Here is a 25,967-nt window from a genome sequence, read left to right as displayed (position 1 = left end):
TTGAAGAAAACAAAAAATCAGCATTTTTGATTTCTTACGGATATTTACATTGTGAAGGGAGGTAACTCTGCAAAAATGAGTCTTTTTTTTTTTAGTCAGTTTTGGTTTATTTTCTTAAAATTCATGTAAAGTATGATACTTTGATGGGGTTATCAGTTCATATTTGACTATTCTTTAATCTTCTGCTCATGAAGTGTACAAAACGGAAGTGTATTTTTTTTTGCACATTTTTCATTAAAGAAATTGCAAATTTATGGCTTTGAACCATTTTGAAAAAATAATGTGAATATATGGTATTGTTTAAATCTGTAACTTATATTTGTTCAGCATCTGCTTTGCTTAAAGAAACAAAAAGAAGAATATATACTTATTAGTTTTATTAGATTTGAGATTCTTTACCTTGACATGCTGAAAATCTAATAAATGGTCAACTAATGAATTATGAAATCTAGGTTGTAACTTTAAAAACGATAAGAGTTGTTTGTTATACTCTAAAGACGGCTAAAATATCAAGAATCAATACATTCTGTTGAACAGAAGTGGTAAAGTTATAATTTTGTATCAATTTTTATTGATATTTCTGCTTTCTATGCAGAGTTATCTGCCATTTCAATGCAAATCTCCATAGGAATTTTAAAATCGTTTTTTTTTAGTTTTACTCAAGTTAGTTTTTGTTGGACTTTTTTCTGTGTATATTTGGGGTATAATGCTAAAGATTAAAACTTAAAAATCTTCTGTTGCAATTACTTCAAGGTTAGGGTCAAATTTATGCTAGATCGACTTGAAGTTTAGTCCTTAATTACTGAATAATGTATTTGCTGAAAATATAAAGTATGATTTGATGTATTAATATTGAGACTAATAATCTCTAGTTGTGTTAATAAACCTTTGAGATGATTTCTTGGCTTGACTTTCCTGAAATAAATGAGGAAGAGCATAATAAAAACAAACCATTGCAGATGATAATTCTCCCCTTGGCATTCTCAACCTCTTACAATGTGACTCTTATTTCAGAATAAGTAATTTAGACATTGATATTTTTATAATCTGTGTAACTTTTTCATACATCTCAATTGCAAAATTCTTCATTTTTGTGGAGAAATTTAGAAAAAGCATACCAAGAAATGAATTTGTTACCTATTTGTACCAATTAATAATGTTATTTTTTTTTCAAATACAGTATATTGTTTGCTGGAGGTTTGAAATTAGGTCAACCACTGTAAACAAATAGGGGCCTTGGAAGCTGTGTTGTCAGAGTAGTTAATACTACTTTAATCACTAGCCAGTCAAAACTGAGGTTGTTAATTCGAAACCCCCCTCATGCAAGGCAGGACAGGAGTTTTGAGTAAAAAAAGTCAGGCCAGATGACAATTAATGTTAAAAAAAAGTCAGGATAAACTAATAAAATAAAGGCAGGACCGATAAGTAAGATAAAAAGGCAGGACAGAGAATACAACTAAAATAATGTAAGACAAAATTTTTCATCATTAGCAATATTCAAAATTATATGTGATCCCAAGTGCATTTAACAAGGTTACCCGCCTGATATCGGAATCTACACTTTACCGTTAATATATGACTAGTTCCCTGTTAGTCGATATCGCTTTATATCACCTACAGTGTACAAGAGACCAGTTTTGTAATGAAACGAACTTGTGATCAGTGAATTTTTAAGAAAAATAATACAAATGACTAGACTTTCAAAGATTTTTGTTTCCTATTGGTCAAGAATCCAACCATTTCAGTCCAGTGGAAAGGTTGTCACAGCACAATGGAGGAGATCTTGTGCATCAATAGCTCCAGCAGTTCGCGTTGCAGAAAGAAGTCATATTCAGGACAGTGATGATGAAATTGAGGTATTTGAACAGTTATGTCATTAATTTTGCATTCATTAAGAGCGTTGTTAAATATTTGAACAACAACAATTTCTCTGCAATCATCAACCTAATTCTGTTTGATACTGATATAATGCTTAAAAAATAGCTTTATAAAAGGGGGCGTGAAGCTTCTTTTGCACTCAATAAGGGCTTTACTATCCACACTCGTACGAAAAATCACATGAGTGTGGGTAGTAATCCCCTTATTGACAGAAACAAGTGCCTGTAGCGTGAAGGTTGGGTGTACATTGATGATAACTACCCTTGCGGCAAATCTGAAATTCGCATGATTTACACTTTTTAACTAGCTAATGTTGCAAGTACATCTAACCTTAGGTAAAAACTGTTGATGAAGAATATGTTTGATGTGCAAGCTGTGAAGTGAAGTCATATATTTATAAAAGTTCTTTGATTTACAGGTTTACAAGCATTACCTTCAGCAGTGACACCAAAACAAATTAAGGTTGACATTGTTTTCTGGAGGAACCTGTTATTTCAGTATTGTGCAATTATATATATCATCCTTAAAAAATCAGTCTCAGTCTTAACAACATATGAACAAAACCTTTAATTAATCAAGAGTGTAATATAGGATGTGTATCATGTGTATATGGATATGATTGTGTTCATGATGATGTTTTATTATTCTTTTAGGTGAAGTCAAAGCAAAAGGCAACTGAGATATCTCCTAATCTAACAGATAAATTTGGAAGACATCATACATATCTTAGAATTTCTCTAACAGAAAGGTGCAATTTAAGATGTAAGATATTTTTTACACATATTTTATATTGGAAACTTAAAGGGGCACTAGCTACGAGATATATAAAAAATCAAAAGTTTTGTTCAATCAATAATGAAAGTGAAATAGTGAAATAACAATTCGCTTTTTGCAGCCAAAAAGGTTCAATTTTGTCAAATTACGCTAAGAAATATTGATAATTAGTTAATTCACTTGCAAGTGAATGAGACGACCTCTTTAAATCCGTATTCATGTGAACTCTAATTTAACCCCTAGCTAGAGATTGACAACACATGCATTGTACGTGTACTGGTTATTTAAAGAAAAAGAATGTCAACAATGAAAGTGAAACTACGGTAAATCATTTGATTACTAATTCGATGCACATAAAATCATTCTTATACGGTTAAAAGCAATGAGAAACATCTATTTTTAATCTATAAAATAAAATCAAACAGACCTATAAAAATCCAATTGCACGTGTTGGTTTAATCTATTCATATCTTTATTTATGTTTACATAGCTTATATGGTCATCTGAGGTCAAATCGATAGTTAATTAGATGGCGTCTGGACTAAAATACACACGAAACGAACCTATATATTATCTACCCCATGCTCTGTAAACTGTTTATTTTAGACTTTCGATAGTTTGGATAAATGTTTTACATTGTTATAAATCAAATATGAGAATTTGAGTCAGATCAGTGACCATGAATTTGACAGCTAGTGCCCCTTTAAGAAGGTAGTAAAGAGTGGTAGTTTTATTCATTTATCTGCATATAAATTCAATTTGTTGTAACTAATATATAATGTATATAAATATTAGGAAATGTTGAATGATAGGCCAGTTCTGGGATACGGTTTTCAGACAAATCTGTCGTGTGACTTCCATCACCATGCATGTGACAAAAATTTATGCATAGAAATTTCCAACACATGTTGAGCAAACGGGTGAAAAAGATTTATTTTATACTGCACAAAATATTTGGGAAATTAAAATCTAAAAGGATGGTCACCCTCCCTCATCTTGAGCCATAAGGCAATCACAATTATGTACTTACAGAACATAAATTATTTCTTACTTCACTACAGAATCACGATTATGAAAGTGCTGGAAACTTTTAACACTGCAGGGATACAGGCACGCCTTCTATCTGGTAAATGAAGTCATAAAGGCGTGCGAAATTGACGATCTTTTCCGGTGAAAGACATGATTCCAGAAATGACCTTTTGCCTCAAGTATGGGAGGTTATGGGTTCTAATGTCACCCAGGTCAAACCAAAGAATTTCAAATTAGTTTTTGCTGCTTTTCTGTTTAGCACATGGCTAAGGAGTAAAAGCAAAGACAAGTTGGCTCAGAGTCAGAATAATGTGTCTGATTATATCACTGTATTTACAAAGGTTCTCAGAATAAATAGTTTGTGAGTCATTAAAATGAAGTAAATATTTATAACAGTTAATGATCATATTTTATACTGTAGGTCAGTACTGCATGCCTTCAGATGGAGTAGAATTGACACCAAAACAAAAGTTATTGTCCACAGGGGAGATAATCAAGTTATCAGAACTCTTTGTCAAAGAGGGAATACAGAAAATACGATTAACTGGAGGAGAACCTTTAGTCAGATCTGATCTTATTGAAATCATTGGTAGGTTATTAATTAGTTGTGGATAGAATGTAATGCTAAGTTAAGATTGAAGTTAGCAATAGCGCTTGAGGTTTAGGACAGAATAGTTCCATGAAAATTGTTAAAGTTGATTCAAAGTTCAACTTTCACACTTCTGGACAAGATTTAGTGTGGGGGTGAAGTGTGAAAATTTTTAATTTTTGAATTTATGAATATTGATTAGCCAATGAATTTGTTTTAAATTATTTCAAATGTCAAATGATTAGAAAAACATTGAGAATTGAATAAATGTTTTTTAAAGAAATAACCAGAATTGTCATTTTTTAGATAGATTTTTTTTTGGATTGGGATATTATATACTAATATGTAAATTATTTGTGACTTATTAACCAATTTACATAGCTGACATGGCTTAACTAGGGTGCAACTGGACATTGTCAAACAACAATAAAGCAAACAATTGAAATTAGATTGATTGGCAAGCATTAGGTCTATACTACATCAGATCAAAAGGATATATCATGGAATTCGAAATAAGACAAGAAAATTAAAAATGTGAAATGAAATAAAGGAAATGACAAAGAAAAAAGGAAATCTGAATATCTTATTTTGACAAATGTCATCTAATATTATAATTATGCTGATGGCATCTGTTTTGGGAAATAAAAGAGTAAAGAACCTCAAATATATATTTTTTTATATTTCAAAATATGGTGTTAGTAGTACATGTATATAGAAAGATAATATATGAGATGTTTCTATCATAATTGCAGGTGCTTTAAATGACCTGCGTCCACATGGGTTAGAAAACATTGCAATGACAACAAATGGCATTACATTAGCAAGAAAATTACCTCAACTGAAAGCCAATGGGCTTGATAGTCTCAATATTAGTTTAGATACATTAATTCCTGCCAAGTTTGAGTTTATAACCAGAAGAAAAGGTTGGGATCGAGTAATGAAAGGGATAGATACTGCAGTAGAGCTGGGATATGGTCCAGTAAAGGTAGACATAAAAGTTTAATTAAGGATATCGAAAGACCATCATATTATATACTGTGGATTCATTATTATTCGTTGAATACCAATTTTCATGGATTTAGTTGGTATAGGTATACATGTACCACGAAATTAAATATTCAATGAATGACAAACCCATAGGCTTGTATGCAGACTTTGGCAACACCATGTTATTAAATATGCATGAAAATGTAAGTTTTCCGTAATAAAAAATTGGTATCCATGAAAATAAATGAATCTGCAGTAACATTAAATTCATTGGTTGACCTCTAGATGTTTTTAATGTTGTTAGGTTTAATGTCTAATAACAGTTTTGATATAATTTTCCTTATCTATTAACCATGTCAACTATAGATTCTTATCCATGCATCATTTCTTCCCTCCTTCCTTTTGCTTTCACAGACACTTTTGAGTTAGCAGACAATAACTGAAATCACTCAAATGCTGTTTTCTACATCAAAGTGGATAAGTCATATCTTGCTATTTGATGTGAACCAATGCTCCACTTATATCTAAGAACTTCTAGGGTGAATGGTTTATTTCTGTCTTTTCTTAAACAAAAAACTGAATATTTAATGTGAAATGGAATGTATAGATGTAAGTTGTGTATTATAACTTGAAACATTAGAACACATGTGTACTTTCTTACAGGTGAATTGTGTGGTAATGAGAGGTGTCAATGAAGAGGAAATCTGTGATTTTGTTGCATTGACAGAAAAAAAGGTATGGAACTTTAAAATGAAAATAAGAAGATTTGGTATGATTGCCGATGGACAACTCTCTACAAGAGACCAAATGACACATAAATTAACAAGTATAGGTCACTGTATGGCATTCAACAATGAGTTAAACCCATACAGTGTAGTCAGCTATAAAAGGCCTTGAAATGACAAATGTAAAACAATTCAAACTAGAAAAATAAATCTGTCATTTATGTACCCTAGGTCTCTGTCATGATTTATATGGGATGCTTCATATTATAGATGATGATAATTGAAAGCTGTATTAAACTAGGACAACATTTTGCCAAACTGACAAACTTTTAAATGAATTCAAGTTGCTATACACTGAATTTTTTTTGTACAGACAAAAAAGTGAGGCATTTTTATTATAGGTTTAGCTGATTGACAGGAGTGCGATACAATTGATATTAATTGTGGGTTGAAACCAAATCAAAACGCAAATTGTAATAATATAAAAATTTGAACTAAGAGAAACTACTATGAAACATTGAAACTTTAGAAAACACTTTATGTATTAATATGATGATTAATATTTATGATTTTAGAATGTTGACATTAGATTTATTGAGTATATGCCATTTGATGGCAATAAATGGAATTTTAAGAAGATGGTGTCATACAACGATATGTTGGATATTATTAAAACAAGATGGCCAGATATTCAGAGAATACAGGATAGACCAAATGACACTTCAAAAGTATGTAAACATAATGCCTAATTTAATTTGATAAAGGTCTTTTTAAATCATTTTGAATTTCAAGAATGTTTTCAGGAAGATCCCTTCTTGATGAATTGAATGTATTGGGTTGTCAAAATGCACTTCAAAAATTTGATTGGTGGTGATTGTTTTTGAAAAATTTAAAGATGGCAAAAACAAATATAGAAATATGTAGAAAACTATAATTTTTATCTTGTATGCATGTAGAGGTAAAATAAAAAGTGCAAACCAATCCAATCCCCCATCCAAAAGAGGAAGAATAATGGCATAAGGATAACCATAGGCAATACTAAAAGATTTATTTGTTTACAAAATGTTTTATAAAATAGGTTTTGTTATAGTGCTACTGATTTAGGAACTACATGAATATAGATAAAGAATTAAAATTCAGCACTATTCCACTGCTCTATGGTTAGTAAAGTATGTACAGGACTAGTGTAGTTTTAAACTAACAGTAACTTGCTGCTTGGGCCAGTACAAAATGTTGAAATGTAATTGAAAAAATAAATTATTAAATATTTATCTAGATGTTCAGGAAGTGGAAATAAGATCTTTATATTTAATCTTAACAAGAATGTGTCCCCAGTACACAGATGCCCCATCCACACTATCATTTTCTGTGTTCAGTGGCCCGTGAAAATGGGGGAAAATCTCTAATTTGGCATTAAAATTAGAAGATCATATCATAGGGAACATGTGTACTAAAGCTCAAGATGATTAGACTTCAACTTCATCAACAATACCTCGACCAAAAACTTTAACCTGAAGCAGGACAGACGGATGAACGGACGGCCAAACTGACGGACAAACAGGCGCAAACTGACAAACGAAGGGACAAAGGAACAAACGCACAGACCAGAAAACATAATGCCCATAAATGGGGCATAAAAAAACATTTTGCAACTTTATTGCAATGAGAATTGTTGTATTAAAAAAGAAACGGAAGATAGCAAAGGTTGTGACAGATAACTCAAAAGGTAAAAGAGAAACTGACAATGGCATGTAAAAAAAATAACGACCAGAAAACAACAGTCTAAAAACACTTCTGTGGAAACAAAAGTGGGAAATAGGATCCTTTACTTAGACTTTATGTTCTGTTTGCATGAATTTGGTAGTGTATTAATACATGCAGAATTATTTTCATAGGCTTACAAAGTGCCAGGATTTGAAGGACAGGTTGGTTTCATTACATCAATGAGTGAACATTTTTGTGGATCCTGTAATAGACTTAGAATGACTGCTGATGGTAACTTGAAGGTATTTCATTTTAACAATAGTCCTTACAAATATGCATCTTCCTTAACTCACAATACTTAGATACTAAAAAAATCATATCTGGATTTTTTCAACTACCTTCATTATTTTATAAATTTAATAAGCTGACATAAATGTCACTCTTGTAAGAGATTACTTACCTAGATAGTTTTGAGGATCGAATTGATAATTGGCCTTTTCAGAGTCTAAAGGACTATGGGTAATCTCATTGTTCATACACCAAAATGAAAATAACGTTACGTCATTGGTTGAATTTCTATTGTTAAACCCATTTTGAACCAATCACAACGTTTTGGTGTATGTTTTTTGAAATATTACCCAGAATGCATTAGATTCTGAAACAGGGAATCGGTCTGAATTTATTATGATTAGCAACTTTCATACCTACTCAGTAGTCACTACATGTTTGACGATAACTTGAATTTGAATTATACCTACTGCACATGAACATTTTTTATCACACATTTCTATGTTAATTGAGTAAATGAAAAAAAAAACAATAAAATTATAACAACACTGAACAAAATTTTAAAGTTAAAGGGATTTTTGCTATGAAGATATTTAAAAAAAGTTTTTTTATGACAGGTATGTTTGTTTGGAAATTCTGAGGTTTCTTTACGAGATATGATGAGAAGTACTGATAATGATACAGAGATACTGGATGTGATTGGAGCAGCTGTCCAAAGGAAGAAAAAACAACATGCAGGTGAGTACTGTCAAGTAATCGACAAAATAGTGGCCTGAATTGATATAGTTAAAATAATAGTTTTGAAAGATTTTTTTATATTTTTTAAGAAGTATCTTATGTTTCATCTAATTGTGAATAAAGAAAAATTCCCATACTGTACTATTTGTAATTGGTCAGGACTTGGTGATACATTTTTAAAATATATAATTTATAGTTTTGTTTTAAATCTAATCACTCAATCAAGAATTTCATTTTGTAGTTGTCATCGAAGATTGTGCATTATAGGGATGAATTTTTTTTTTTTTATATTTTTAAAGGAAAACTACTTAGTACTAAATATTCCTTCAAGAAAACCCTATCTTCTTGTTCAAAAACTTTTTTTTTCACATTATAATGTTTTATATGTAGATTTTCTCAAACATTACTTTTTGAAGTAAAATAATTTGACTTTTATTTGATTTTGTAGGAATGTTTGATCTTGCCAAAATGAAGAACAGACCTATGATATTAATTGGTGGGTGAAGATTAGTAAGTAAAGGGAGATCTCAAAGTAGAATAAGATCTTTACTATTCTACAACTAATCAAAAAAAGTTAAGAAACACTTAATATTGCTACATTCATAAATAGCATGTTTAATTTTCACCAAGATTGCTTGTAAACAAAAGTAAAACAAAGATTTGTAGTACATAAAACAATAATATACATAAGTTAAGAACATGCTAAAAAAAATTACATAAGTTTCTTGGAAGCAGGCTGGCAATTATTTCCATGTAGTTTTACAACTGGAACCATTAGTGTACACATGATTTTAGCTATGGTAAATCAGGAAGCTTGTTTTCTAATTTGAATTGTTTCACAATTTTTCATGTTTGGGCCATTTTAAAATGACTGACTTTTGGTATTTGGTATGTATTTTGCTCATTGGTGATTATTGTCCATTGACCTATAGTTGCTTGCATTCACTTAATATGGAATCTTGTGGATATGTGCCTACAATCATACCACATCTCCTTATTTATATAGTAAATCACTTCTTTTTATGGCCCCGCAACGAAGTTGTCAGTGCCATATAGTTTTACCCTCGTCCGTCATTCCATAATTCCGTCATTCCGCAACAAACCATTATACAGAGTTTTTTCTAAACGCCTTCAGATATTGGGCTGATTTTTGGCATGTGAGTTAACCATGATGAGTTACAGATCAAGTTTAAGTTTTGTTCCGCTCCACTAATTTATGCCGAAATAACGGGCTTTGGACTTTGAGAATTTGTTGAAAATCACAGTTATACGGTCTTTTTTTTCTAAACGCCTTCAGATATTGGGCTGATTTTTGGTATGTGAGTTAACCATGATGAGTTACAAGTCAAGTTAAAGTTTAGTTCTGCTCCGCTAATTTTTGCTGAAATAACGGGCTTTGGACTTTGATAATTTATTGAAAATCACAGTTATACAGTTTTTTTTTTCTATACGCCTCCAGATTTTGAGCTGATGTTTGATATGTGAGACTACCTTCATGTTTGTGTCCACATGTGTTTATATTGAAATTGCAGATTTTTCAACTTTTTGGGACGGGGCCATTCGTATCGCTTTGACACATCTAGTTTTTATGTCCCACCTACAATAGTAGAGGGGCATTATGTTTTCTGGTCTGTGCGTCCGTTCGTTCGTCCGTCTGTGCGTCCGTTCGCTTCAGGTTAATTTTTTTGGTCAAGGTAGTTTTTGATGAAGTTGAAGTCCAATCAACTTCAAACTTAGTACACATGTTCCCCATGATATGATCTTTCTAATTTTAATTCCAAATTATAGTTTTGACCCCAATTTCATGGTCCACTGAACATAGAAAATGATAGTGAAAATTCAGGTTAAAGTTTTTGGTCAAGGTAGTTTTTGATGAAGTGAAAGTTACATCAACTTGAAACTTAGTACACATGTTCCATATGATATGATATTTCTAATTTTTATTCCAAATTAAAGTTTTTACCCAATTTCACGGTCCACTGAACATAGAAAATGATAGTGCGAGTGGGGCATCCGTGTACTATGGACACATTCTTGTTAGATAAAATATAAGATTTTAAAACAAGTTCAATCATTTTTGGTATGGGAAAATAAAATTTTAATCAAGAAAAGAGGACAGTATTATGGCTACACCAATTGGAACATATCTGTTTTCAGCTGTGAAACAGATATTCCATCAACTAACTCATGATGTTGTCATTGTCCTTAAAGTTCCAGATTCAAATTGAACTGAATTGTTGAAATATCACTTTTATCTCTCATGAAAATATAAAATGTGATTCAGAATACTTTTAAGTTTCCAAATGTTTTTTTTTTTTTTTTTATTATTATTGTTATGAAAATTGGGACACCTAAGGAATGACAAAAAAGTCAGTTTGAATAATGAAAGGGTTATATGCAGCATTGCCCTCCAAATTTTGGAATTTACATATCAAAACCATGATATTACCTATCTTGGGTTTTATGTCAATAAAAGTCTTGCTATCTATTCATTAATATTATTGTTTGTAAACTTAACATTCAGTTTGCTAAGCTAGACCAGAAATTTAAGAAAAATTGTATACTCCATTGACCTGGCAGTTTGATTTGAACACACGATCACTTGCCGCAATCAACTATGTACACAAATCACCATTCTTGTTGGTTTTCTTTCTGATTTTTAATAAAAATCAGTTTCATAATTGAAAGTAGGTTCTTATGCTATTTACTAGTTGCATTCAATACAATTTATTTTATTTTAAGTGGTGTGCATCTTCAATAATTATATATCAAGTTGTTGAAATTCAATTTTGCATGTTTGAAAATAATGAAATTATTGATTTTGACAGTGATTCTGATAGTTCTTTTATTCTCTTAGTCTCTTAAAACTGTCAAGGTACATAAGTGTGGGTGCATATTATGTAGATAAACAGGAGCAATAAGTTAGTTACTTAGTTAAGTTTTTACTGTTACTCACCATTTTTGGAAGGCTTTACTCATCAATTCTTTACTCCTCTCTTATGTAAGGCTCAACTCATCTTTAAAGAAAGGCAAAATTGCCCCCCTCCCCACCCCACTTGGAAAACTTAGACTAAAAAAAAAAAAATAATTGAAAAAGCTGAAAATGTGCCAAATACCCTAGCTCCTGAATCCGCCTCTTTTGTTTTCTAACATTATTAATTATAACTAACTTTAAACTGTCTTTAATTTCAGGAAATCAACAGAAATTTTACAGTCTTCTTTCTGCCAAGTCAAGAATCTTCAACATTGTGAATCATTTTAATCAGACAATTAAACCGAATTGTGCCATGATGGCTGTTAGAAATTTACATATCGATGAAAACAGTGCCTTCAAATATTGGGAAAAAGAACAAGCTGATAAAGACAATGTGACAGAAAATTATTGGGAAATAAAATTATCAGAAGATTCTTCGGTAGTAAAGGGAGATAAAAATTCCACCACCTTCATAAGTGATCATGTTTTTAATTCAAATGACAATTATTCTAATAAGCAGAACTGTGATAAACAATTAACCCATGTTGATTCTTCTGGTAAAGCTAAAATGGTGGATGTTGGTGGGAAAAATGAAACATATAGAGTTGCTATGGCAACCGGAACTATTATTTTAGGGAAAGAAGCATTTGACCTACTGAGAGACAATAAGATAAAGAAAGGGGATGTTCTCTCAGTGGCCAATATTGCAGGAATTATGGGAGCTAAAAGGACCCATGATCTTATACCACTTTGCCATAACATTCCGTTGTCTAAGGTTAGTGTCGACTTCATGTTAGAAGAGACAACCCACAGTGTGATAATCACCTCTGAAGTTAAAACTTATGGCAAAACAGGTGTAGAAATTGAAGCCATAACAGCTGTCAGTATTGCTGCAGTTACCATATATGATATGTGTAAGGCTGTAACAAAGTCAATGGTCATAAATGATATTAAACTTTTACATAAATCTGGAGGTGCTAGTGGGCACTATAATATTGAAAACAAATGACCAATCAAAGACATGAATTTTGATTAGCCTCATTAATTAGTGTCCAACTTCATCATAAGTTGAATTTTTGAAGTTCTTTCTATTTGAAAATTGAAATATGTATTGATATTATGATGTTGAATGAATTATTTTATTCTATGTACATGATGTAGGGGCATTGGTTTGAAATACAGTTTAACTTGGTTGTGTATATTGAATTATGGTTGAAGTTTGATTGTTATTTAAAGTTTAAATATTGTTTAAATTTTGCCCATTTTTATGCCCTCAGTAAGTGATTACAGCATTTAGTGTTATCTATAACCATCTTTTCATCTTTCTGAAATCAAACAGTCGTAATTTTTATCAGATTTGTCTTTAGTTTATTTTTCTTGTTACTTTAAACAATTTGCATACTGTAAATTCAGAAATTATTCCGTGAATTTATTATTGCGACTTTGTAATTTTAGACTTAAATGAGATTTTAATTTTTGCGATAATGAGAAAAATCCTGTTGAATTCATGTAAAAAATATCAAAATGCGAGTTAAAATTTGTGCGATAATAACCCTGTCGCATTTTTTGCAATAATCAAAACTTTGCAATAATTTCTGATTTTACAGTATATTCAGTGTTAGTAGTTAAAAACAGATCTACCACTTCACACGCACTATTTGGTTTAATATTCTTTGTTTGAGTTTTGAGACTTTGACTATTTATAGCATTTTAAGCACAAAGACCTCTTTTGAATGCTTCTAATTTGAGACTGTTTGATGAAAGCTTTTATAGTCATAAGTTACCCTTATCATATGTAATAGGTCAAAACTGCTATTTTGATATTTTGATGTGACAAGTGCATGATGTTTCAAACTCTAACTGATTTTTAGCTCACCTGGCCCAAAGTGCCAAGTGAGCTTTTCTCATCACTTGGCATCTGTCTTCTGTCGTCATTAACTTTTTTCAAATATCTTCTCCTCTGAAACTACTGGTCCAAATTTAACCATACTTTGCCAAAATCATCATTGGGGTATCTAGTTTAAAAAATGTGTTCGGTGACCCCCCAAACCAACCAAGATGGCCACCATGGCTAAAAATAGAACATAGGGGTTAAATGTAGATTTTGGCTTATAACTCTGAAACCAAAGCATTTAGAGCAATCTGATGTGGGGTAACATAAATAATCAAGTCAAGATCTATCTGCCCTGTAATTTTCAGATGAATTAGACAACCAGTTGTTGGGTTGCTGCCCCTGAATTTGTAATTTTAAGGAAATTTTGCCATTTTTATACGACCGCAAAAATTTTAATTTTTTGGTCGTATATTGCTATCACGTTGGCGTCGTCGTCGTCGTCGTCGTCCGAATACTTTTAGTTTTCGCACTCTAACTTTAGTAAAAGTGAATAGAAATCAATGAAATTTTAACACAAGGTTTATGACCACAAAAGGAAGGTTGGGATTGATTTTGGGAGTTTTGGTCCCAACATTTTAGGAATTAGGGGCCAAAAAGGGCCCAAATAAGCATTTTCTTGGTTTTCGCACTATAACTTTAGTTTAAGTGAATAGAAATCTATGAAATTTTGACACAAGGTTTATGACCACAAAAGGAAGGTTGGGATTGATTTTGGGAGTTTTGGTTCCAACAGTTTAGGAATTAAGGGCCAAAAAAGGGCCCAAATAAGCATTATTCTTGGTTTTCGCACAATAACTTTAGTATAAGTAAATAGAAATCAATGAAATTTTAACACAAGGTTTATGACCACAAAAGGAAGGTTGGGATTGATTTTTGGAGTTGAGGTCACAACAGTTTATGAATTAGGGGCCAAAAAGGGGCCCAAATAAGCATTATTTTTGGTTTTTGCACCATAACTTTGGTATAAGTAAATAGAAATCTATGAAATTTAAACACAAGGTTTATGACCATAAAAGGAAGGTTGGGTTTGATTTTGGGAGTTTTGGTCCTAACAGTTTAGGAATAAAGGGTCCAAAATTGAACTTTGTTTGATTTCATCAAAAATTGAATAATTGGGGTTCTTTGATATGCCGAATCTAACTATGTATGTAGATTCTTAATTTTTGGTCCCGTTTTCAAATTGGTCTACATTAAGGTCCAAAGGGTCCAAAATTAAACTTAGTTTGATTTTAACAAAAATTGAATCCTTGGGGTTCTTTGATATGCTGAATTTAAAAATGTACTTAGATTTTTAATTATTGGCCTAGTTTTCAAGTTGGTCCAAATGGGGGTCCAAAATTAAACTTTGTTTGATTTCATCAAAAATTGAATAAATGGGTTCTTTGATATTCCAAATCTAACTGTGTATGTAGATTCTTAATTTTTGGTCCAGTTTTCAAATTGGTCTACATTAAGGTCCAAAGGGTCCAAAATTAAACTAAGTTTGATTTTAACAAAAATTAAATTCTTGGGCTTATTTGATATGCTTTATCTAAATATGTACTTTGATTTTTGATTATGGGCCCAGTTTTCAAGTTGGTCCAAATCAGGATTCCATATCAAGTATTGTGCAATAGCAAGAAATTTTCAATTGCACAGTATTGCACAATAGCAAGAAATATCTAATTGCACAGTATTGTGCAATAGCAATTAATTTTCAATTGGAGTTATCTTTCTTTGTATAGAATAGTAGTTGATAATATATGTTGGAAATTTGCCAGACATGACTATGATGTCATTTTCTATTTTTATTTGCCAATAACTTTATGTAAATAACTTCATTGGAAATTTGCCAATATAAAATGTTGCTGATGAAGCTTTTTTTCCTTATCTTATCTAAAATGTTTTTAGATAATGTATGTTGGACATTTGCCAGACATGACTATGATGTCATTTTCTATTTTTATTTGCCAATAACTTTATGTAAATAACTTCATTGGAAATTTGCCAATATAAAATGTTGCTGATGAAGTTTTTTTTATTGTTTTATACAATAAACAATGTATATTCACTTTTACTACCAACCAATCTTTACCATTCAGTGATAACAAGCACTTTATTTTACATTTTAATATTTATCATGTATTTAAAAGAGTAGTTATTGTTGCAAACTCCATTAGAAATTTGAATTGATATCAGTTTTGGAAAAAGGGAAACAGGGATGTGAAAAAAAAGGGGGGGGTTTAAATTTTTCTCATTTCAGATTTCATAAATAAAAAGAAAATTTCTTCAAACATTTTTTGAGAGGATTAATATTCATCAGCATAGTGAATTGCTCAAAGGCAAAAAAAAACTTTTAAGTTCATTAGACCACATTCATTCTGTGTCAAAAACCTATGCTGTGTCAACTATTTAATTTTAGATTTAAAAAGTTTGAAGAAGAAATCTTTAATTGATTTGTAAAATCTTGACATTTGTTTTGTGTAAAAAAAACCCATGTAATGTCAAAAATTTGATCACAATCCAAATTCAGAGCTGTATCACGCTTGAATGTTTTGTCCATACTTGCCCCAACTGTTCAGGGTTCGACCTCTGCGGTCGTATAAAGCTGCGCCCTGCGGAGTACCTGGTTGGTTATTATCTTGAATATTATTATAGATAGAGATAACCTGTAAACAGCAATAATGTTCAGCTAAGTAAAATCTACAAATAAGTAATCATGACCAAAATGGTCAGTTGACCCCTTAAGGAGTTATTGCCCTTTATAGTCATTTTTTTTACCAATTTTTAGTAAATTTTTGTATTCTTTTACAAAAATCTTCTCCTCTGAAACTACCGTGCTAAATTAACCAAACTTAGCCACAATCATCATTAGGGTATCTAGTTTAAAAAATGTGTGCGGTGACTCAGCCAACCAACCAAGATGGCCACCATGGCTAAAAATAGAACATAGAGGTAAAATGCAGATTTTGGCTTGTAACTCTGAAACCAAAGCATTTAGAGCAAACCTTTTGAGGGATTAAATTGTTTATCAAGTCAATATCTATCTGCCCTGAAATTTTCAGATGAATTTAACAACTGGTTGTTGGGTTGGTGCCCCCCAATTGGTAATTTTTAAGGAAATTTTGCCGTTTTTGGTTATTATCTTGAACACTATTACAGATAGAGATAGACGGTAATCAGCAATAGTGTTCAGCAAAGTAAGATCTACAAATAAGTCAATGGACCCCTTAAGAGGTTATTGCCCTTTATAGTCAATTTTTAACAATTTTCATTAATTTGGTAAATTTTGGTAAGTTTTTACAAAATATTTTCCTCTGTAACTAAAGGGCCAAGTTCATTACAGATAGAGTAAATTGTAAGTAGCAAGAATGTTCAGTAAAGTTAGATCTACAAACACATCAGCATCACCAAAAAACAATTTTGTCATGAATCCATCTGTGTCCTTTGTTCAATATGCACATAGACCAAGGTGAGCGACACAGGCTCTTTAGAGCCTCTAGTTTTTTTGTGGGGGTGGGGGAGGAATCCACCTCATTATAGCAATCAAATGTAGTAAGTACCTCTCTTCCATTTTCAGGATTTTTCTTTTTATATTGTTTATCAATCATTTTCTACATGGTATCATTTCATTCAATAAAAATATAATGAATTTGACAATCATGATATTTAAATTTATTTTTGAAATCCATTTTCATTAAATGGAATTAATTGTAATAATATTTCATGTCAGAGTCTGTCTGTGAAAAAAACAGATGGTTCAGGGCATTGGTGCAGAAAAAAAGGAGGGCAGTGACTGCTGACATTTGAGATGTCACAATGCTGACCAAAATTAGACAATTTCATTTCTCGAGATTGTCATAAGCTTACAATAAAAAATTGCAGAACAAAAATATAGTTATTTTTAGGAGAAAGTTGTTAAAATTGTTTATCCCATTCTGTGTTATTTAGAAAAGTTAATATTTATATGTTACATAATTGGAATTTTACAAACTAAAGAATGTTTTAAATTAAAAACTTTTTTTTGGGGGGGGGATTTTTCTGATATTTTAAAAAATCAAATTTTAAATTCTCAGTATGTAGACCCAATATTGAATTCTAAGATGTGTGGGGATGGAATACTTTTGTAACAAAGTACTTAAGTTTTAAGTTTTTTTATGACATTTCCAAAGATATCTAACTTTGTGAAGTTGTGTTTGTTGTACATGTATTTCATTGCTTTGAAAGTCTATATGAAAATGTTGCTGGATAAAAGTATATTTATATCATTATGTTTATTGCTTGACTTCTTTATAATTTACTGCTAATCTTTGAATACGATGAATAGCACAGTTAACCTTGCTACTTTTAATTTTGTTTAAAGATTGGAATCAGATGTTAATAATTTTATGTATAATAGCTATATATAGTTGTTTTGTATCTTCACAATTATTGTTTTGGTGTTCTGTTTTTTTAATCTGTTAGAAAGATTTTCAGCATTTATATACATTACAACTGCACATCTTTTATGTCTTTATTACAGTGACTTGACTGTTAGTGTTGCTATCCACCAATTGCAACTCATTCAAAATTTTGACCAAATTGCAATTTGTTTTATAAAATCAAATTGTTCAACTGGTCAGAATATTGAACAAATTGTTCAGTCAAAATGTGAAAGTGCAAGGTGATAAAATAAAATATACTTACAATCCCAGAAGACTTTAACTCCACTTTATTGATGGTATTACTAAATCAGTCTATCAATCTGTATAGTTATATTATAGCCATTACCATACTAAAGGTGAACTGTTTTATTTTTAATTGCTATAAAAATGTCCAAACTAAGCTTTTATATAGTTTTTCTTTCGAAAAGTATTCTATATTCATAAGAATCACACATTATGTGAATAAAAACATTTCATATTCAGTAAAATATTTGTGAAATTGCAATATGTTTGTAGGAAGGGGAGATAATCTTTTTTGGTTTCAAAAAATCTTTATTTAAAAGAATAGTATTTTAGGTTATCTCCACAAGGAAACTTATCAATAGCATATTGTTATTTCACACATATTTTACTGAATATATGATGTATTATTTTAAATGATATATGATTCTTATAAATATAAAATCCTTTTTATTTTTAATTGCTATAAAAATGTCCAAACTAAGCTTTTATATAGTTTTTCTTTTGAAAAGGATTTTATATTTATAAGAATCATATATCATTTAAAATAATACATCATATATTCAGTAAAATATGTGTGAAATAACAATATGCTATTGATAAGTTTCCTTGTGGAGATAACCTAAAATACTATTCTTTTGAATAAAGATTTTTTGAAACCAAAAAAGATTATCTCCCCTTCCTACAAACACATTGCAATTTCACAAATATTTTACTGAATATGAAATGTTTTTATTCACATAATGTGTGATTCTTATGAATATAGAATACTTTTCGAAAGAAAAACTATATAAAAGCTTAGTTTGGACATTTTTATAGCAATTAAAAATAAAACAGTTCACCTTTAGTATGGTAATGGCTATAATATAACTATACAGATTGATAGACTGATTTAAAAATACCATCAATAAAGTGGAGTTAAAGTCTTATAGGATTGTAAGTATGTTTTATTTTATCACCTTGCACTTTCAGTCTTGACTGTGGTTTTCTACAGCAGTTGGTTCAAATTTCTGACCAGTTGTACAATTTGGTTTAATAAAACAAATTGCAATTTGGTCAAAATTTTGAATGAATTGCAATTGGTGGATAGCAACACTTACAGTCAAGTCACTGTAATAGATTTGTTTGTTGTAAGTTTGCGGTCATTATCGAATGCAATATTCATGATGTTGCAAGCTCAAAGTTTTTGTTTTTTTAACCACATTTATTCAGTATATCTTGAGTGTTATGTTTTAAAAAAAACAACAAGAATTTTGATGATATTTTTGTATGATATGGTGCTTATAGCTTATGTCCGTCTGTAGACACTATAGTTTCTATTCAATAAATTTTGATAAAGTTAATCAACTAACTTAATATTTAGATACGAAATGTATCTCTGTACCTCTATGTAATGTTTTACCTTTTGCTTGTATTTTCAGGTAATATCAAGTTTCATGTATTGTAAAACCTCACCTGATTTGAAATTTCTCGTACTGTTTCTATTATAAAACATGCTGAAAGGGCATAAAACCCCACGTTGGTTTTTTATAGATTTTGTTTGAAAGATTATGACTTTTCGTATAAATTTGATTATTAACCAGATTTGAGTTTGCTCATACAGTATCCAAGTTAGAGGGGAGTACCCATGTTTAATTTAGTCTGTATAACCCTTTATCAATTAAAAAAAAAAAAAGTAGTCAGAATTATTTTTAAGAGTTATTTAACAGTTTTGCATATACTTTGGATTGTTATTATTCAAGGGATACCAAGTTTTATGTAATTTGTTGTTACAAGGGAACCACAAATTTAAATGTTCTAATAACAAATTTTCTATAGGTTTGTATGAAGAGTATTGAAGACTTAAGCAAAACCAGGAAATCAATAGCTATGTAAATGAAGTTTTTTTCAATCAGTGAAATTGATATTCATGAAAATAAATGAATTCTTTGGTAATCATGTAAAACAAAACATAAAGGCTTGACAGAATCTGATTTATATACATTTTTTTCTAAGCATTTCTTAGGTGTCAACTTTTCAAATTTTGAACATGGAGATATACCTTTGAGGATATTTTTAAGGAGATTTGCATGAGAATTGTTTCACAATGTTTTTATGCCCCATTTATTATGCCCAATTATGGGCATTATGTTCTCTGGTCTGTGTGTCTGTTCATGCCTTCGTCTGTTTGTTCGTCCGCCCCACTTCAGGTTAAAGTTTTTGTTTGAGGTAGTTTTGATGAAGTTGAAGTCAAATCAACTTGAAACTTAGTACACATGTTCCCTATGATATGATCTATCTAATTTTAATGCCAAATTGAGTTTTTACCTCATTTTCATGGTCCACTGAACATAGAAAATGATAGTGTGGATGGGGCATCTGTGTACTGGGGACACATTCTTGTTAGTAATATTTTACTTACTTTCTGCAGTTTAACTATTGCGCTTCAAAGTATTTTTGCTTTCCATGTTCAGATTAATTCAATTAATAATGAATCAATTAAATAAACATGCGAGGTATCTTTGACATTCTATATTTTGTGTTGACATACATGTACCACTAATACTACACATCATGAAAAGGAAAATTTCCAAGTTTCTTTTTAATTATTTATTGGAGGTTCCCACCAATAACAGGGAAGTTGACACTGACGACTTTTTAACATTTATTAACTAGTCTGTTATATATAATAATGTTATTTTTATAGGTTAAAGGTATGCTTTATGTATTCTATGAATAATATAAAAAATATTTTTGTAAAATGAAAATAAATCTATTACTATATATAATGGCCTTTTGCAATTTATATAACTGCCATTCTTTTGGGATAATCAGGGACAAACCAGTTTAAATGTGACTCAAATATTCTTCAAAAAGTAAATCATATTTGGTATATAGTTGTATAAGCATTTGCACATATGATATCTTTTTCATAGAGATTAATTGGCCCCACTGCCTCAGCCTGACTTTGAAACTTGTGCATAATTTTCAAGTTTGATATCCATGATAACCAGTATGTCAGTTTTTGTTGAACCACTGGTAAGTCAGAAATATTTAGTGTACAGTTGTATGAGAATTTGCATGTCTCACTTCTATGTATATTACATGACCCTGTCCCTCCATGCTTTATTTACACTGACACTTTTCCATAGTTTATATGTTCAAGGGTTTTTTTTTGTCAGTTTAAAGGGAAATACTTATGAAAAGTTAATGATACTGTATATGGTGCTATTCAGATTGGGTTTTGTTCTCGAGAAGAGTATTGAATCTTTGCTGTGTTCATTATTTGTGTTTTACAGCCTTATACAATACTGTATAGCCATTATGGACACTGAAATGTTTACCTAGGGTTTAACTACTCTACCATGAACAAAGTGATATCAGACACACAGAAAAATAGTTTCCTGATAACTTTATTTGGTATAAAGGTGGAAGATACGAAGGGGACACAATAAACTAACAATGCCTTGGCTAAAAACATACCAAAAAAGATGACAAAAAGTCCACAAAAACGCTACATAAAAGCTCAAGATTTTGCAGCACGAACTAGGGTGAACTCTTAGTTAGGGTGAAGTTCTTTCTATGCATGTTGCTTTTGTCACCTCCAGTCCCTTGTGTTGCTTATGCAAGAGAAAATATTGAAGAAAAAAAAGGGTATTGAAAAACTGTCACTTTTTGTGGGGGATTTCCCCCATGGAGGCTCCCAATTGGAAATTTTAAAAGAGCAATTGTGTCCACAATTTAAACAAAACAATTAATTTTACAATGGCTATAGACTTGTAAAAGTATGAAGAAGCCAAAAAACAACATCAAAATATATTTGAAGGCCCCCTTAAAGGTTTTGTAGGACTATGAGAGCCATCTTGCACGCAAAACCCCCATGGGCATTTTGAAAAGTTGGCAGGTATGTTTTAGGCAAACTTTATCAGAGGAAGTTGGAATGAAAGATTACAAAAGGCAATCTACTTGACCTCATTTTTATGTTCAAGGGAGTGTGTAAAAAATCTATATTTTTGCATTAATTTTCATTTGTTACAAGTACAATTATATTTGATATATGGGATCCTTGTAAGAGCTGCTTGTTATAGGGTCCACATGACCTTGATTATTTCATGGCTCGATGATCAATGGTTAAAGTTTGTAGATCAAGTCTATATTTCATATATTGTTTGCAAAAGTTCAGCTATGTATGCCTGGAATGATAGTAAAACGTAAAGGTTTAAAGTTTATGGCTGGCAGGTTTCATCTGACCTTGACCTCATTTCCTGGTTCATTGATCAATGTCATGTTTGATACTGTTTTAAAATACTACATGTATAAGCTATTAGTCAACTATATTTGCATCTTGAGTAATTTTTATGTGGGATTTTCCAGTTTTTTGGACGAACTCAAAAACCGCTTTAAGTAGTTTTCATGAAACTTGCGACTTGTTTATATCTATTGAAAGTTGTTACTTAAAATTTTTTTGGTGTCTTTTTTTATTTAATAAATTCCGTATATGACATACAATTTGTGGAGTTTAATTGTGTGGCATTTTATTCTTTGAAAATCGTCGTTTTGTGTGAATGCATGACTTTTTTGTTGTTGGTCTATCTGAGCAGTGCTCACATTATTTCTTGTTGGTCAAATAAATTTATTTACAAAAGAAGACGAACTAAAAGGGTGAAGGGCATATCATGCGCTCCTGGAACAGTGTTAGACGAAAAGTGAAACTAGGCAGCGCACCAACAACAGTAAACCAGAGACACAGGCACAAAAATACTGCTGACCTGACAAAAGCGTTTTTAATCATTCAACTAACATGCCAAGTGGTCTAAGTTACAATTACGATCCTTTGCAATCTAAACTGTCTGTAAAAGACAGTTCCAATTATATTAATAAAGTTACTGGTAAGTATCTTTATCTTCAAGTTATTACAAAACACTGCAGCACTGCATCTTTATTTTTAGATAATGTATGCCGTTGGTCAACTCTGTTTGTGTATGAAATTCTCAGGGGCGTAGCTAGAAAGAAACGATGTGGAAGCAACTACCGCCGAGCGGAGCAAGGCGAAAAATTTTTGGGACCCTATTATGCAGATTTTTTTGTTTTGTTTTCGGTCATAGGACGGTTAAAAGAGGAGATATATGTAGATAAACATTTATGAATGTAAAACTATTAAAAAATCTTCTGAATATAGTAATACATAAACAACACATAGTTGTGATACAGAATTTACTCAAAATTGTCCAAAATCTGCTCTTCGGGTCTGGGCAGAAACAAACTTCTCTATTACTTTGTCAACATTCACACTCAAATCCCGATGAATATGCAGTAATGCTATGTAACTTTCGTTGTTCATTGTTGATCGTACATTTGTATTCAATTACATACGTAGTACCGTGACTGATAGATCTCAGGGCCATAATGGCATGGTAGCACTCGCGAGATGTTATAAACCAGCGTACGTGTTCGGCATATCGAGCGACCTCCCAATTGAATTCGTCAAAATTACATGCTAGGTCAGTTTCGTATGTTTCAGACAATATTGAGATTTGTTCGTTTGTGATATTTCCTACAACACGATGAAGCAGATACAGCACAAAGAAGCGATTTTCTGATAACTTGACGCGACTCCACTGTCCAGTTGCCTTATCAAATGGTATATGAACGCAAAAAATAATGAGACTTTCTAATACTGTTTTGGCGTGGTTGCAGGGTGATTGTCTCCGGTAGTCTGTCAACCACATCGCCTCGGCATATTTTCAACGATATCGAAGGGATCTGATAATTAATGCCGATTGGTACATCTCATTCCAAACTGATGAACTGTACAATGTAAAATGTGCTCCAAAACTACATATCTTTATTCTTAGACTGAGTATTACAAATTCAAAAGTAAAAATCTTGTAAAAGATACAAGTAACCTTCCGATTTTGTCATAATCTACAAAAAAAAAATTAATTTGAAACCAAATGTCGTTATTTAATGATATTTCATCAATTAAAAAAAGTGACAACATAGGTGTTTCCTTTAACATTCAATTTATAAATTTTTATTTTGCCATTTCTTTTTTTGAATGCCGAATCAATGTGAACGCAACTTCGGAGCTACGATCTTTTTCTGAATGAACAGCTTCATCAACACTTGTAACTAGGTTGTCAAACTAATATCCGGGATAGACGGGAAAGACACCAACAGTCTCCGATTCCGATTGACTCTCTTCTGCTTTTTTTTTTTTTTTTTTTTTTTTTGTGAAAACGACGTGGATGCACGTGCTGTCGTGCCTCCGGGTAGCTACGCCCCTGAAATTTGTTGAAAGGTGTACTTCAGTCGTGTGTGCCTGTCAGTGTAACATATCCTTGACCCATACAATGATTTACTACATTCTCTTTGTTCGATCTATGTCTCAAATACTATAAGCAATAGGTCGACCATACTCTACTATAATAAGTGTGTGTAATGATTGCAATGCGTACACTATCCGTCTGAGAGGGGTACATTATATCGGAGACTACTATTATCTATAACATATATAGTAGTCTCAGCTCATAAGACATTTGAATGGATCACTGATAATGTGCGCGAAATTTCGTGATGTTTTTGTTTAGTTTTACATGGGAACAGTATGTCTTTAATAATATATATGTTTCTGGTTTTATTGTCGAGCCTGCGACTTTTGTCGCAGAAAGCTCGACATAGGAATAGTGTTCCGGCGGCGTCGTTAGCTAACCGCTTAAAAGCCATATGTTTACCAGGTGGAAGACCTGGATGCTTCATACTTTGTATATGGATGCCTCATGTTACGAAGTTTCTGTCAATCACATGTCCAATGTCCTTGACCTCATTTTCATGGTTCAGTCACTACTTGAAAAAAAAGTTAAAAACTTTTTGTAAACGGTTAAATTCTCTCATATGGTCCGAGAACACAATTATTTCGTAGTGCATTTCTTTTAGAACATAAATGAAAATAAAAAAAATCCCACCTGCGCTTTCTCAAAGAAACTTTTACAGTGTGTTGTACTACTTTTGGGACAAATTATATCAAAATTATAGAAAACTTCATCGGCTCTAACTCAAAATATGGACAATTTTATGTTTAGGGCGTCTTGAAATCTTTTGACAGCTTCCGAAGTGCTAATTTTCAACCTTTTTCAGCTGGACCAAATCACTACTTTCCTTTAAAATTCTGGACCCAAATTTTTTTACAGTGTAATTTCACCCCCCTACTTGCAATTTGAGGCATTAAACATGGAGAAATAAATTTGGAAGGGGTATAAAAATTAATGGCAAGTAACCCACTGTCAACACTAGGGACTATATTTGTGAACAACGAAAATCAAGGGACGACAATTGTGGTCTCGGACCATATTATAAGTAATAAGATAACTATATTTGGTATGCGTGTATCTTGCAAGGTCCTCCTGCCCGTCAGACAGTTTTCACTTGACCTCGACCTCATTTCATGGATCAGTGAACAAGGTTAAGTTTTGGTGGTCAAGTCCACATCTCAGATACTATAAGCAATAGGTCTAGTATATTCGGTGTATGGAGGCACTGGAAGTTGTACATGTCCAACTGGCAGGACCTCATTTTCATGGTTCAGTGCATATAGTTAAGTTTTTGTGTTTTGGTCTGTTTTTCTCATACTATATGGAATAGGTCTACCATATTTGGTGTATGGAATGATTGTAAGGTGCATGTCTAGCTGGCAGGTGTCATCTGACCTTGACCTCATTTTCATGGTTCAGTGGTCAACGTTAAGTTTTTGAATTTTGGTCTTTTT

At 31.5% G+C, this 25,967-nt stretch overlaps 1 protein-coding gene across 2 annotated transcripts; it reads left to right on the top strand.

Moving 5' to 3' along the window:
- The first annotated feature begins 1,598 nt into the window (after window positions 1-1,598).
- On the top strand, window positions 1,599-17,219 carry LOC143068805 (molybdenum cofactor biosynthesis protein 1-like). Of its 2 annotated transcripts, none has more exons than XM_076243108.1 (10): window positions 1,599-1,856; window positions 2,532-2,640; window positions 4,103-4,270; window positions 5,023-5,255; window positions 5,921-5,992; window positions 6,558-6,710; window positions 7,878-7,988; window positions 8,592-8,712; window positions 9,161-9,208; window positions 11,905-17,219. In XM_076243108.1, exons 1-10 carry the CDS (start codon window positions 1,689-1,691, stop codon window positions 12,693-12,695), a joined length of 1,974 nt encoding a protein of 657 aa, XP_076099223.1. In that variant the 5' UTR covers window positions 1,599-1,688; the 3' UTR covers window positions 12,696-17,219. The 2 variants fall into 2 exon arrangements, with proteins under 2 accessions (XP_076099223.1, XP_076099225.1); XM_076243110.1 differs by having other exon boundaries at window positions 1,605-1,856; window positions 9,161-9,222; window positions 11,905-12,044.
- The last annotated feature ends 8,748 nt before the right edge of the window (window positions 17,220-25,967 follow it).

The sequence above is a fragment of the Mytilus galloprovincialis genome, chromosome 3 (genome assembly GCF_965363235.1).
Source record: "Mytilus galloprovincialis chromosome 3, xbMytGall1.hap1.1, whole genome shotgun sequence".
In the NCBI taxonomy this organism is placed as follows: domain Eukaryota; kingdom Metazoa; phylum Mollusca; class Bivalvia; order Mytilida; family Mytilidae; genus Mytilus; species Mytilus galloprovincialis.
This window is presented reverse-complemented; position numbering and strand designations above follow the sequence as displayed.

Excerpts from the sequence above, each read along its gene's own strand:
- LOC143068805 (XM_076243108.1), top strand. The coding sequence starts at position 1,689 with ATGACTAGACTTTCAAAGATTTTTGTTTCCTATTGGTCAAGAATCCAA. Across the intron at positions 1,857-2,531 it reads ACAGTGATGATGAAATTGAG|GTGAAGTCAAAGCAAAAGGC; the intron begins GTATTTGAACAG and ends TTATTCTTTTAG. Across the intron at positions 9,209-11,904 it reads CAGACCTATGATATTAATTG|GAAATCAACAGAAATTTTAC; the intron begins GTGGGTGAAGAT and ends CTTTAATTTCAG.